Raw genomic sequence first — 15,041 nt, forward strand, 5'->3', positions numbered from 1 at the left:
AAACAAAAATTTATGTTCACATAAAAATATGTACACAAATGTTTACTGCCGTTTTATTCATAATAGCAAAAACCAGAAAATAATCCAGATGTCCTTCAATAGGTGAATGGACAAAAAAACAATAATAGACTATCCATACCATGGACTCATCTATAGAAAAGAAGGTACTATTGATAATACTAAACATCTTGGATGAATCTCCAAAGAATTACACTGGGTGAAAAGTCAATCCAAAAAGGTCACATATTTTATGATCCCATTTATGTAACACTCTTAAAAGTGACAACAATTATAGAACTACGGATTAAGGATGTGGGGTAGAAGGGGGGGTTTAGTGGTTGCAGCTATAAAAGGGCATCATGAAGAACCACTGCGGTGATGGATTTATCCTGCATCTTGACTATATCAGCATCAGTATCTGGCTGCGACACTGTACCACAGTTTTACAAGATGTTCCTCCCAAAGGGTATAGGGTACACAGGATCTCTCTGAATTATTTTTATAACAATGTGAATCTATAATTATCTCAACATAAAAATTAATTTAATTAAAAAACACAGAGAGTCCTAAAACAATAAACTTCACAAAATAACTGTAAAAAGTATCTACCTAAACAGAGATGTGCACGTTTAGCACCTATAAAGACAACTTATTATTATGTAGAATTTAGAGATTTTTCTGTATTTAGAGATTTCTGTATTTCCTGAACATATTAATCCAATCCAAAGAAAAAGTTCAGTAAGTACTGCTAAAACAATTTAAAAAAAGGCTTAAAGAAATGTTTAAAAATGAGAACATTCGTTATGCCAAAAAGATAAGCTGAGCATTTACTTCTGTATCCTTTTTTCTATGACTGGCCTCACTGCGCTGATCCAATCATCTTGATTGCATGCACCTAGGAAGAAATGAAGTATTTACATCAGATTCGACATCAATATTATTTCAAGTTTATTCAAAGTATCTTTTTATTAATATTTTGGCAAATTCAGTATAGTAAAAAAACTTTTTAGCATAACTATGTTAAGCTTCAACTCTTACTTTCTCAGTCATGATTAGGGGGAAATGATAAGTTATCATAATCTGCATTGTCACATTATTGTGTCACTTAGCGGTGCTAGACAAATGTTTGAGAAAGCAATGAATTAGGGAATTATTTCATTAAAACTCTTGTCTCGGTGAGATAAGGATGACTGCCTTTCATTTTACAGATGATGAAACTCAGGGCTAAGAAAAGCCTGCTCACATGTTAGTGACAAAGTAAGGACTGAATCCTTATCTGACTCCCCACCATCACAACTATAGAAAAAAAAAAAAATCCTGAAATCCACACATAATGCAAAACTGATTTTACCCAGTTGTTTTAATCCTCCCTTTTTACCTATATTTTAGCACAGCCACCAGCTGTGTAGCAAAACTGGCCGTTCTGTTTTACAGTTTACATCCTTTACAGCTGATGGATCCAATGAATAGAGAATGGCTGACCAGACAGATGCCAAGAGAAAAAGTGCAGAGGTCAGACCAACCCCTAAACCAGAGAAAATCAACTTCTACATAATTAAAAGAACATTCTATTAATTTTCTTTAGGAAACATAGAAAAATAAATAATTTTAAACATGTAAATCTGCATTAGATGAACTACTGGTTCCAGACATAGGTGTGGGCAATAAGAATAAGCAAAATAAAACTGCAAATTTGTTTTTAATCTGAAAGTATAAAGTTTTGTGAACAGCAAATAACATTAGATTTCATAAAAACAGGTTTCACTGGACTTAAACCTAACTTTAAAAAAAGAAAAAAAAACTTAATGAGGTGAAATATGGAGTTAAACTTCTTTTGTGGGCCTGTTAGTTCATTACTAGATCAGAACCACCTCAGCCTCGCTCAATAACCATTTATCATGAGCTCAAGGCTGGAGCTGGGGTGGGATCAGGACAAATTCACTCTTTGGCACAAAGGACAGCACATTACTACACTATTTAAATAGAAGCTTTGAAGAAAAACATTTCTATAGACTATTGAACACTGAATTACAGAGATTCTGAAAGATCTAAATCCAAGGGAAAATATTTTAACACAGACGACAGGGATGGGACAGTATTTCTTATCAATGACAACTTAGGTTCACTAAAAGAAGCAGTTTTTAAAAGTTAACTGAAAAATAAAAAATAAATTATGTAATCTAGGGACTAAAAACACTTTTCTCACAGGAAAAACTTAAAGGCCCCAATGAAACTACAGTAGTCAACGTGTCCCCCCGCCTGTTACCTAGTTTCATAAAGGACTGGGGAGCTTAAGGAGGCCACACCTCAGTCACCTCCCCTTTCAAAACCCATGCAGCACTGGGACTAAAACAAAGGTAAATGTCCAATCCTGTTTTCTTCGTCAAAACTGAAATGCCAGGAATAGGAACCATGTTACCTAAGTCAATCGGTCCTTCTCTTAATCCATCTAATTCATACAGCCTTCCATTAACAGGAACATAACTGACAAAGTGAAAAGCATCTTCTTCTTTTGCTGCTGTCTTAGCATCAAATTCAAACATCTGCTGTCTACAGGGAAGAGAAAAACAGTGAAAAACAAACCAGCAAAGATAAACCTGCAAATATTATATTTATTTAATATAAAGTATCTTTACCTGGCAAAACTGTTGTGCACTTGTCGGATCACATCTGAATTACTCAGCGCCAAACCTTTCATCTGAAATAAGTTTTAAAAGTAGCCTATTAAAATAAGAACCACCACAAACAGGGTATTTTAGGAATAATAAGACTGTACTCACAGCTGCATCAAAACTTTGTGAAAATTCTTTAAACTCTGATAATGTCTCTCCTAAATGGACATCTTGATGGGTACAGTTCAATAACACACTTACTATGGCTTGAGTAGCACAAGCATTATTAATTACCTATAAAATATAAAAGGAAATATATTATCAATGTGTTTAAAAAAAACCCCAGCTTTCAACTGGTGACACTGACCCCTAAAATATGAAAAAAATAACAGCTTCCAAATTTTATTTAATAGAGCATTAGCATAAACATAATAAACATGATTAATGTCCACTTTTAATCTATTTTCAGGAATTTCCTGCAATTCTGGAGCTGAATCAAATAAATTAAATGAACTCATAATATCAGTGAAGACTAATCTAGTTAGAGTAACAAAACCAATCTTTCCTGGTCTAAAATATACCTGATAAAACCCAAAGAGCCTATCCTTCCCTCCTATTCACTTCCTCCTAATAAGCCTGTTTCTACCTACAAACATTCAATCCAGATTTCAGAATCCAGTGCAAACTCTAACTTACCTGTTTAGTTATTAGAAAAATTATGCAACAATCTATATTAGTTTCTTCCCTCATTTGAATTCCTAAAAATGACAGCATATACGACAGTATACTGCCCACATATTTTTCAATGCAATCTTTACAGCTCTGACCTCTAGCTATTAACTGTTGATTTAACCAATTGTGAGGACCTTACATTCTAGTGAGAGAAGAAAACATTTAGATAGCACTCATGTGCCAAGTTTAATCCTGTCAGTCAAAAGCTTAAGGAGGAGGAGTAATATTAATATCCTCATTTTACATTTGTGGAAGCTGAGGAACAAAGAGGCTAAGTAACTTGCCCAGAGGGCACAGAGCTAAGAGGCAGGTGATCTGATGTGAGAAACTGGCTGTGCTCAGCCAACACTGGAGGCTGGCTCCATACACACTTGTGGTCTCTCCAACTAGATTATAGCCTGATTACGGACAAGGGCTTCTGCCACGCTCCCTACAGCACCTGCTCAGGGCTGAGATCACAGAGCTGGGAAGTGCCTCAGACTATCATTGCAAACGTCAGCTAGATTCACTGGAAAGTTAAACTTGATAAATTATTTTTAAAAATATAATTTATTCCTACTGCTATATTTCATTACTGCACTGTAATTAAAACCCATTTTCCAAAAACGTTAATTCACTTATGATCTTAAAATCTGGTAAATTATTTCTATCCTGACTGATTTCAAAATAAAATCCTTCAATCATCTTCCTTCATTAACTCTTACACTCCTACACTTTTTTGTGGTCAGAGACTTTTGAAGTCTTAAAAATATCCATGAGTTCTTACACTTTTGACTGCAATATGTTCAAGAAATTCCTTGACGAGCCTGCTTTTTCCATTAGAGAACACTCTCTTACTCTTAACTCTCAAACAGCAATAACACCACACTCTTGAAATTCCCCTTATTACAGTATTTTGTCCTCATATCTATCTTACGGTTGACGATTAGAGAAAAGTAACAGTAGATCTAGAATCCAATTAACATTGCCGCTGACTTCTTTTAATATGTATTCTGATCTGAATCACAATTCTTTAGTAAATTTGGATGAAAATTTGAAATGATTAAAGGAGACATCATAAAGGTCATTAACTAAAACAAGACTTAGGGCTCTCTTATCTTGGGCCAAAATTATCTGGGGATGGGTTGGTAGGAGTGAAATCAACAGAAGTTAACATTTATACTCATTCACACATTCTTTCAAAATGATGACACATTAAAGATATACTCTACACCCAAAGCTACGCTAGACACTGAGGCTATAGCAAAGAATGCTAACAAACACTCCTATGATCTAAGAACTTCAAATCTGTAATCTATGACTCCAGAAATTTTTTTAAAGGATTAGTAAAGAACTCTATGCAAAATCATCAAACTGTATACATTAAATTTGCAGTTTTTTTGTATATCAGTTATATTTCAATAAAGTTGAGTTTAAAAAAAAAAAAAGAGAGAAAATCAAGTGGTTACTGATACTCCTCTTCTGGAGTTGGAGTTAATAAGGACTTACCAGTGCCCATGACTTACTACAGCCTGTTCTGTGTTTGTGTGAAGAACAGTCATTGTGTGTGCACGGGTGTGAATGCACCTCCTCAGGTTTTAAAATGAATGTAGTGCCACCAAGTGGTAAGGCTATAAATAGCACATTAGTCTCACTCTTGGGGGAGATCTTCCAAGACCCCCAGGGGATGCCTCAAACATGCACAATGCCAACCTGAAAAATAAAATGTTCTTTCCTATGGTAATGGGCTGGTAGCACCCACGAGGGGAAAAGGGGTGCGTCACACCCCATGTGGGATGGAGGACAGCATGAGACTTTCTCACACTATTCAGAACAGCACACAGTTTAAAACTTACGGTTTACTTCTGAAATTTTCCATTTAATATTTTCAGCTAGAGCTGACCGAAACCATGGAAACTAAAACAGCAGATATGGGGGGAATAACGCACAGAAGTAGCAAAAAATTCTTTTTCAGACACTAAAAAGTGCACAGCCATTCAGTTGTTCAAATATTTACTGAAACACCCACTGCGGGTCAGACACTGTGATAAACGCTGAACACACAGTGAACATAAGAGATGTGGTCCTTGTCCTCATGAAACATGTAAAAATCACCTTATATACATCCTTTTGGAAGAACTTTAACTTATTTCACAAATAATTTCTGCAGTATAAATTATGTATACAGTCCCCAACTGCTTAAATCTTTAACTAGTCCTGAGCGTTCTACTGAAAGCATTCTGACTTATAACACACTTAAATAAAGCAGTAGAGTTTAACAATAGAAGGAAGGCTAGACCAGGAGCTCACTAAGAATGGTTGCCCCAGAACCTGAGGAATTTGGTCTGAATACCTTGAAGAGGCCATATATTCTTTAGTTCATATGAGCTCTTTCACTCTCTACCTCTTACACAAAATCCAATTCACACATTCATGCTGCCAATCTGATCCTGCAGCTACCTGACTTCACAACACACAGGCTAAAGAACAACTTCTTATCCTGGTGTACAGAAATGAACATGGCAGATGCCTAGAGAAATACATATAAAACTGCCTGAAGTACTGCATTATAAATTATAGTCAATCTTCACTGAGTCATAGCTATAGGATAAATTAATAATTTTTTAATATTTATTAATACTTTATTTTCTTGGGCTCCAAAATTACTGATGGTAACTGCAGCCATGAAATTAAATGAAGCTTGTTCCTTGAAAGAAAAGCCATGACGAACCTAGACAGTGAATTAAAAAGCAGAGATAGGACTTCCAGTTCAAGATGGTGGTATAGAAAAACGTGCACTCATCTCCTGCGAGAGCACCAAAATCACAACTAGCTGCTGAGCGGCCATCAACAGGACGACACTGGGATCTACCAAGGAGACGCCCCACATCTGAAGACAAAGAAGCAGCCGCAGAAAGACAGTAGAGGGGCACAATCATGATAAAATCAAATCCCATTCCAGAAAAGTGGGTGACCCACAAAATCATATCAGAAGTTCTCCCACTGTTGTAAAGGTTCTGAATCCCATGTCAGGCTTTCCAGCCTAAGAATCCGACAAAGGGACTGGGAGTCCCCAGAGAATCTGACCTTGAAGGCCAGCAGGATTTGATTACAAGATTTTCACAGGCCAGGGGAAACAGACTCCAGTCTTGGAGGGCACAAACAAAACCCTGTGTGCACCAAGACTCAGAGGAACGGAGCAGTGACTCTACGGGATACTGAACCAAAACTACCTGCTAGTGCTGAAGGGTCTCCTGTGGAGGTGTGGGTTGGCAGGGGCTCACCACAGGGATGGGGGTACTGGCAGCAGCAGTCTGGGAAGGTCCCCTTTGGCATAAACCCTCTTGGAGGTCGCCATTAACCAGACCATAGAGCCCGAAGACCAGAGGGCTGGGTCGCCGCACTTGGATTAAAGCTTACTGAGCAAGGTCCTGCCCACCAGAGCAAGAGCCAGTTTTTTCCACCAGTCCCTCCCATAAAGAAGCTTACACAATCCCCTTAGCCTCCTCCATCAGAGGGCAGACAGGAGAGAACCACCACATTAACTAAAACAAAAGCCACATTACAGAAAGTTAATCTGCATGAAAAAGTAGAAAGTTCTGTCCCAGTTGAAGGGACAAGATAAAACTCCAGAAAAACAACTAGAAGGAGACAGGCAACGTTCCAGAAAAAGAATTCAGAATAATTATAGTGAAGATGATACAGGATCTCTGAAAAATAATGGAGGCAAAGATTGAGAAGATTCAAGAAATGTTTACCAAAGACCTAGAAGAACTAAAGAACAAACCAACAGAGATGAATAATACACTGGAAGGAATCAACAGCAGAATAACTGAGGCAGACAAACAGATAAATGACCGGAAGGAGAGAATGGTGGAAATCACTGCCGCAGAACAGAATATAGAAACAAAGAACGAAAATAAGTGAAGACAGCCTAAGAGACCTCTGGGACAACATTAGACGCACTAATGTTTGCATTATAGGGGTCCCAGAAGGAGAAGAGAGAGAGAAAGGACATGAGAAAATATGTGAAGAGATGATAGTTACTTCCCTAACATGGGAAAGAAAATAGTCAACCAAGTCCAGGAAGCACAGAGAATTTCAGGCAGGATAAACCCAAGAAGGAATACACGGAGACATACAGTAATCAAAACGACAAAAATTAAAGACAGAGACAAAACATTAAAAGCAACAAGGGAAAAATGACAAATAATCTACAAGGGGAACTCCCATCAGGCCATCAGCTGATTTCTCAGTAGAAACTCTACAAGCCAGAAGGGAATGGCATGATATATTTAAAGTGATGAAAAGGAAGAACCTACAACCAAGAATACTCTACCCAGCAAGACTCTTCTTCAGATTTGATGGAGAAATCAAAAGCTTTCCAGACAAGCACAAGTTAGGAGAATTCAGCACCACCAAACCAGCATTACAGCAATACAACTAATGCTAAAGGAACTTCTCTAGATGGGAAAACAAGAGAAGGAAAAGACCTCCCTATAGAAAATAGGCCCCAAACAATTAAGGAAACAGCAACAGGATCATACATATTGATAATTATCTTAAATGTAAGTGGACTAAATGCACCAATCAAAAGACACGACTGGCTGAGGAGATGAATCATGGGCATGTATGTACTTCCACTTACCACATCACTCTGCTTGATCCCCCAAATTGTATGTAACTATTTTATATTGTTAGGTTAACCATGTTTCCATTATGGTTTGCAATTGCAATTATCTTTTATTTTTTGTCTAGCTATTGATCATGAAAACTGATTAATCATGAAAACTGATTAACATCTTTTACTAATGTGATTATGCAACTATTACTTAAAACCACTGTATCATGATTTGTCAACAGAAAAATAATAGAACTCTATATCACCAAAGCTACCATTTAATAGAAAAACCTGTAATCACACTTTTTAAAATCCAGATGCATATCAGAATTATCTTGGAATTTTTTGAAAAATACAGTTGCCTAGGTATTACTTTTTTTTTTTCACCAGAGCCCCAGATGTTTCTAATGAGCAGTCATGTTTCAAAACTACTGAACTACATGAGGATCTTTCACTTTTATCTAGTTTGTTTCACTTTTTCTATTTCAAATTCAGTGTTCCCATTTCATTTAGTTTGTTTTCCAATTTCTCGATCTCTTCTTTTTTTCTTTTTGGGTTCTTTCTCAAGACTTTATCAAGTAGAGTAGAAAAGTTTTTGTATATATATACATAAATAATAAGTATAATATATATATTTTAGAAAACTTACAAATTTTTGCCTAACTAAAATATTTATGGCATTTTGATTCCACTTAATTGACAGTATGAATAGAATGCTAGATTTCTAATTTTAAATAAATAGATATGCAGCAAGCAACAAAGGTTTACTATATAGCATAGAGAACTACAGCCAATATTTTGTAATAACCTATAATGGAAAATACTTTCAAAAATAATATACATGTATATGTATAACTGAATCACACACAAAAAAAGGAGTCTACTCTTTGAAATTTAGTAATGTCTATCTTTATGCCAGTTTTTCTAAATGTCCTATGGAAATCTAATAACAATGTATGAGATATATGAGATACAAAATTTTAAATATGTTTGCGTAGGGTATAAGATTAATATAAATTAAGCAAAAAAACTATTATATTTAAATTATTAATGACATCATTCAAGATGCTCCTATTCTTATTTTTTCTGCACTGGATAAAATATTCTCAGAGAAATGTTAACATGTTTCGCTATGATTATATACATTTTTCTCTTCCCTTATATTTTTTCTGATTTTTGCTCTATGTACCTTTTTTGTTGTCAACTGTCTAATGGTTCATGATTTCTATCTTCTTTGTAAATTGTGCTTTTTAGTATTAAAAATATTCATCTTTGTTTCATTTAAAAATAAATTAAAAAAATTTTTTTAAAGCAGAGACATCACTTTGCCAACAAAGGTCTATACAGTCAAAGCTATGGTTTTTCCATTAGTCATGTACAGGTGTGAGAACTGGACCATAAAGAAGACTGAGCACAGAAAAACTGATGCTTTCAAACTGTGGTGTTGGAGAACTCTTGAGAGTCCCCTGGACACCAAGCAGATCAAACCAGTCAATCCTAAAGGAAATCAACCCTTAATATTCATCAAAGGACTGATGCTGAGGCTGAAGCTCCGATACTTTGGCCACCTGATGTGAAGAGCTGACTCACTGGAAAAGACCCTGATGCTGGGAAAGGTTGAGGGTAGGAGAAGGGGATGACAGAGGATGAGATGGCTGGATGGCATCACCAACTCAATGGACATGAGTTTCAGCAAACTCCAGGTGATAGTGAAGGACAGGTAGGCCTGGCTGCAGTCCATGGGGTTGCAACAAGTTGGACATGACTGAATGGCTGAACAACAAAAAAGTAGTCAAGAGAAAAAAAGACTGAGGATGAAACTAGGTTCCTAAAGGGGAGCGAATTATATAAATGTCCTGCTTATTCAGAATTTAGAAATATAAAACATGAAAAAAAGATGAATAGAAAACCAAAATAATAAATGATGAAATCACCTTGTGGAAAAAAAAAATCATCTTGGACTGGAGTATCTAAGATTTCTCTATGAATGTGAGATTTTAAGAGAGCACGGAAAGCATAGTAGAACATAGAGAACAAAGAAGGGAATTCATTCTAGAAAGAGAAAAGGGTACAAAAAGGAACAAATTAAGATGAGATGTTTGATACAATAAGTATATTGGTCTGCCTGTATTAGTATGCTTTTAGTCAGAGTATGGGGTCATTAGTCATCTATTAAATCTAAGCAATTAGGAGCTTACCCTAGGAGTAAGATATTTTAAATAGGAAACAGCAGTAAAAACGGTGATTCAGAAAGGTTTGGTTTAATACAATTTACAGAAAGGATTGAAAATGGCTAAAAACAAACACGATCCACTGGGTTGCTACCCTAATGTTGCTGCTGCCGCTAAGTCACTTCAGTCATGTCCGACTCTGTGCGACCCCATGGACTGCAGTCCACCAGGCTCTTCCATCCCTGGGATTCTCCAGGCAAGAATACTGGAATGGGTTGCCATTTCCTTCTCCAATGCATGCATGTATGCTAAGTCGTTTCAGTCATGTCCAACTCTGTGAGACCCTATGGACAGCAGCCCAGCAGGCTCCTCTGTCCACAGGATTCTCCATGCAAGAATACTGGAGTGGGTTGCCATTACCTTCTCCAACCCTAATGCTTGTGGTTGTTTAGTCACTAAGCCATATCTGACTCTTTTGTGACCCCTTGGACTGTAGCCTGCCAACCTCCTCTGTCGATGGGATTTCCCAGACAAATGCTGGAGTGGGTTGCCATTTTCTTCTCCAGGCAATCTTCCTGACCCAGAGATCAAACCCACGTCTCCAGCATTGGCAGGCAGATTTTATACCACCGAGACACCAAGGAAGCCCCACCTTAATGCTAGTATGAAATAATAAAGGGCGATAGGTAAATAGAGCAAACAAAACCAGGATCACCCAAGTGTGCAAGTCAGAACTCAACATGTCAGGTATACAACTAAGAACAAGATTAAAACAAAATAAGGGGATACTAATAACAACCATACAAAACAGTTTTGTAAACTTAAACTAAAATGGAGAAATTAAAAAAAAAAATCTTACCAGAACTAAATCAAGAAAAAATAAGTAGCCCAAATAAGTCTTTTAACTAGCACATGGATACAGTAGTTAAAAATACATTCACAAAGAAAATACCAGGCACAGATGGTTTCACAGGCCAATTCTACCAAAATTTGAAGAAACAGATCATTTAAATTTTATACAAATTCTTCAGCACAATTATAAAAAAGAAGAAATTTCAACCCAATTCATGAAACAAGCATAGCCCTAATACAAAAACTAGCCAAAGTCATTACAAGAAAGGAAAATTAAGGCCCATTTCATTCAAAAATATACATGTTAAAAAAAAACTCTAAACAAATATTGAATTAAATTCAATATTGAATTAAATTCAACAGTGCATAAAAAAAATATATCTTGACCAACTGGGCTTATCTTAGATATGAAAGAATGATTTAATATTAGAAAAATTCATAAATGTAACTAATCATACTAACATATTAAGAGGGAAAATAAAAATGATCATCTTAATAGATGCAGAAAAGCATTTGAAAAAACTTAGACTTTCCATAATAAGGACACTTACTGAATTACTAAAAGAATGTCCTTACCTGAAAAAGAATATTAAGGAAAAAAAATCTGAAATGGGAAATGGTAAAAGCATTCCCTCTAAAATCACAATGATTTTATTGGAGGTTTAAACCAATAAGGTAGGAAAAATAAATTAGATACACAGGAATTCAAAATAAGGAAATAAAACTGGTATTATTTGATATAGTAATTTAGATAGAAACATTTCTCTTAAACCAACAAATAACAGAGATAACAGAGTTTAGGAAGATGGCCAAATATAATATTAAGACATAAAAATTATCTTTTATATTAGCAGCAAACATCTAGAAAACACAAGTGAAGAAAAGATGATTTATAACAGAGATATCAAGGAATTAAAATAACTCTAACAAAAAATGTAAAACATCTTTATCAAGGAAATTATGCAACATATTAAAGATAATAAAAGCACATCTAAAAGTAAATAAATAAAAGCAGGTCTAAATAGAGAAACATATTATGTTTGAGACTTAATATCATGAACATATAAATTCTCCCCAAGTTGACATATATATATTCAATGTTATTCGAGTCAAAATTCCAATAGAAGTTTTCATACAGTTTGATAAGATGACTAAAATTTATATGAAGAGCACAGGGTCAAGAATAGAAAGATATTTCTAAAAAAGAGCAGGTAGGGGAGACATGACCTATTAGATATAAGAACTTATAAAGAAGTGAAAAGAATTAAGTCAGGGTGCTATTGGCATAGAGACAAAGTGATCAGTACAACTCAGGAAACACATACACACGTACGGAACACATATACAACAGGGGTGGCATGTCAGATAAATAAGGAAATATGGATGTTCAAAAAAGGGTGATCCATGTGGGAAAAAGGTAAAATTGAAACCCTACCTCACATGATATACCAAAATCCTATTCCTGATGAATTATGGACATAGATACAAAAATTAAAACTTAAATGTATAGCTAAATATCTTTCATAACTTCAGATAGATAGCAATATATTAAACAAGATACAAAAAGCACTGGCTCTAAAATACAAATTTCTATCATCAAAAAATACCCATAAAAAGTAATACAATAAAGCACCAACTTGGAGAAGCAGTATCATGAATATATAAACAATGCCTATAAATCAAAAGGAAAAGTACATTAACCCTACAGAAAAGTTAACTTAAGACTTTCACAGAAAAAACACATATGCCACTAGGAATCAAGACCCTTTCAACATGATTAGTGACCAGGGAGATGCAAACCCAGACCACGAAGAAGTACCATTTTAGAATGAGCTGGCTGGCAAAAATCAAAGAGGCCTAACAATACCACATATTGGAGTACATGGCTACACAGTAACTTAGATATTGCCAGTACAGGTATAAACTCGAGCCTCTACTTCAGAAAGCACTTTGATATTTCCTCCTAAAATTTTACATTTACCTATCAGATGTAGTATGGTACTTCTGGTTACACAGCAGGAGAAATTCACACATATACAATAGATGTACAAAAATAGGTAGAGCTGCACAGTTCAGAGTGATGCAAGTGAAAACTAAAACACTAACTTATGAGAGGAAACAATTATTTAAGCTTCCCAGGTGGCTCATTGGTAGAGTCTCCCTGCCAATGCAGGAGCCATGGGTTCCATCCCTGGATCAGGAAGATCCCCTGGAGGAGGAAATGGAAACCCACTCCAGTATTCTTCCCTGGGAAATCCCATGGTCAGAGGAGCCTGGTGGGCTACAGTCCACGGGGTCACAAGAGTCGGACAGCACTCAGTGACTAAACAACAGCCAACAACTGCTTACTCTGCATGCATGTTCATGCAACCACTATTGTACACCATGCAAAATAAGCTGGATAAATCTTAATAATATATAATATTAATCCAAAAAAGTCAGTCCCCCGTAACTATTAATAAATACACAGAACATGATACTTTTTATAAAGTTAAAATTTTATACATACACAGCCGTTTCGGGATTAGAAAAAATACAGAAAGTAGAAAGCAAGGAAATGAGACAGAGAATTCAACATGCAGGTTAATCAGATGAGGGAGGGAGTATGAAAGTTATGTGGGGGGACACAGGGAATGACAGATGACAGGTTTACTTGGGTAGGTTTATTAGGGTGAGTTCTAAGGTGCTTACTGAGTGAGTGAGTAAGTGAAGTCGCTCAGGCGTGTCCGACTCTTTGCGACCCCATGGACTGTAGCCCACCAGGCTCTTCGATCCATGGGATTCTCCAGGCAAGAATACTGGAGTGGGTTGCCATTTTCTTCTCCAGGGATCTTCCCAACCCAGGGATCGAACCCGGGCAGATGCTTTAACCTCTGAGCCACCAGGGAAGCCAATCAAATGAATAACTAAAGTAAAGGAGGGCAGGAATGTACATCATCAATCAGGGATAATCAATACTTTCATTTTGTGTACTGGAAGGTCAATTTTTTAAAAAGGAAAAAAGAAAAGCACAGGCATCATCACTGACTGCTAAGCTCTCTTCCTTAGTCATTCCCAGTCGTTACACATTAGAGGTGCTAGTTACTTTATCTCGAGTGTTATTCAAATCTGTTCACATCTATCCCTACTAGGAGTGTTACCCATTCTGGCATGGACTTCTACAGAAGTCTATTAACTGCTATGTCATCTCATACCATATACCACTCCTTCTTCCTCAAACACATTCCCCACACTGGAGCCAAAGTGATCTCTTCTAGATGAAAATCTAATCACATCACCCTTCTTAAAACACCTCAGTAACCTTCTACTGCTCTTAGGATACAGACAAAGGGCTCAAGCATGATCCGCCTCTGTCAGCACCTTGGCAGGAAGCGGAGAGTCAGTCTCTTAATATCCACCTTCTCCCTCTTTCAGAACCAAGGACTCACATATACCTGGGTCCACATTCACCTGGAATGAAGACAGCTCCTCACTCTCCTCTGCCACTAAGTACAGTCATATGACTGAGTTCTAGCCAAAGAGAAGAAAGCAGGAGGCACAGGCAAATTCTAGAAAACGTCTGTCAAAAAGGAGTATGCTGTCCTCTCCTACTGTCGAGAATGTGGAGTTGAGGCGAAACAGCTGAAACTCCAACGATCATCTCAGACCAAGAAGTAACTCTGGAATAGAAAGAACAGGAACAAAGCAAAAAAGGCTGCCACCCTGCTGGCTTTGACAGAGGATGGGAAAACCTGTCTTTCTCATAAACCGCTGTTTCTCGACAGTTGATCACACTAGACCCTGACTCACGCGCTGCGTGTGTCTCTCGCCACCCTGCCATGTTCTCGCCAGTCCAGCCGCGCTGGCCTTCTTCCAGCGCACGCTACCAGCCCTATTCCCTTCTACCACACAGCTGTAGTAATCGGGGATGATCCTCAGCTTCCGTCCCCCGCCTAATACCTACTTAACCTTTAGATTTCAGCTGAATTGTCACTTACTCAGAGAAGCTTCCTCAGATCTCCCTGAAAGGTCAGTCCCATTTTCACCTGTGTAGTGAAGAATTTAGACTCGCCTAAGAGAGGCCTGGCCCTGGCC

The 15,041-nt window shown here is 36.8% G+C and overlaps 1 protein-coding gene across 4 annotated transcripts in view; it reads right to left on the reverse strand.

Annotated features, from left to right (window-relative positions):
• Positions 1–15,041, reverse strand: part of UCHL5 (ubiquitin C-terminal hydrolase L5) — a 43,166-nt gene that overhangs the window by 12,080 nt on the left and 16,045 nt on the right. For all 4 annotated transcript variants that reach the window (XM_070474532.1, XM_070474531.1, XM_020894196.2 and 1 more), the window contains exons 4-7: positions 2,781–2,906; positions 2,637–2,698; positions 2,420–2,550; positions 832–895 (exon numbers count right to left, since the gene is read on the reverse strand). In XM_070474532.1, the coding sequence (XP_070330633.1) occupies positions 832–895; positions 2,420–2,550; positions 2,637–2,698 (257 nt within the window). In that variant the 5' untranslated portion in view covers positions 2,781–2,906. The remainder of the gene's footprint in view (positions 1–831; positions 896–2,419; positions 2,551–2,636; positions 2,699–2,780; positions 2,907–15,041) is intronic.

Source organism: Odocoileus virginianus, chromosome 11 (assembly GCF_023699985.2).
Source record: "Odocoileus virginianus isolate 20LAN1187 ecotype Illinois chromosome 11, Ovbor_1.2, whole genome shotgun sequence".
Taxonomy (NCBI): Eukaryota; Metazoa; Chordata; class Mammalia; order Artiodactyla; family Cervidae; genus Odocoileus; species Odocoileus virginianus.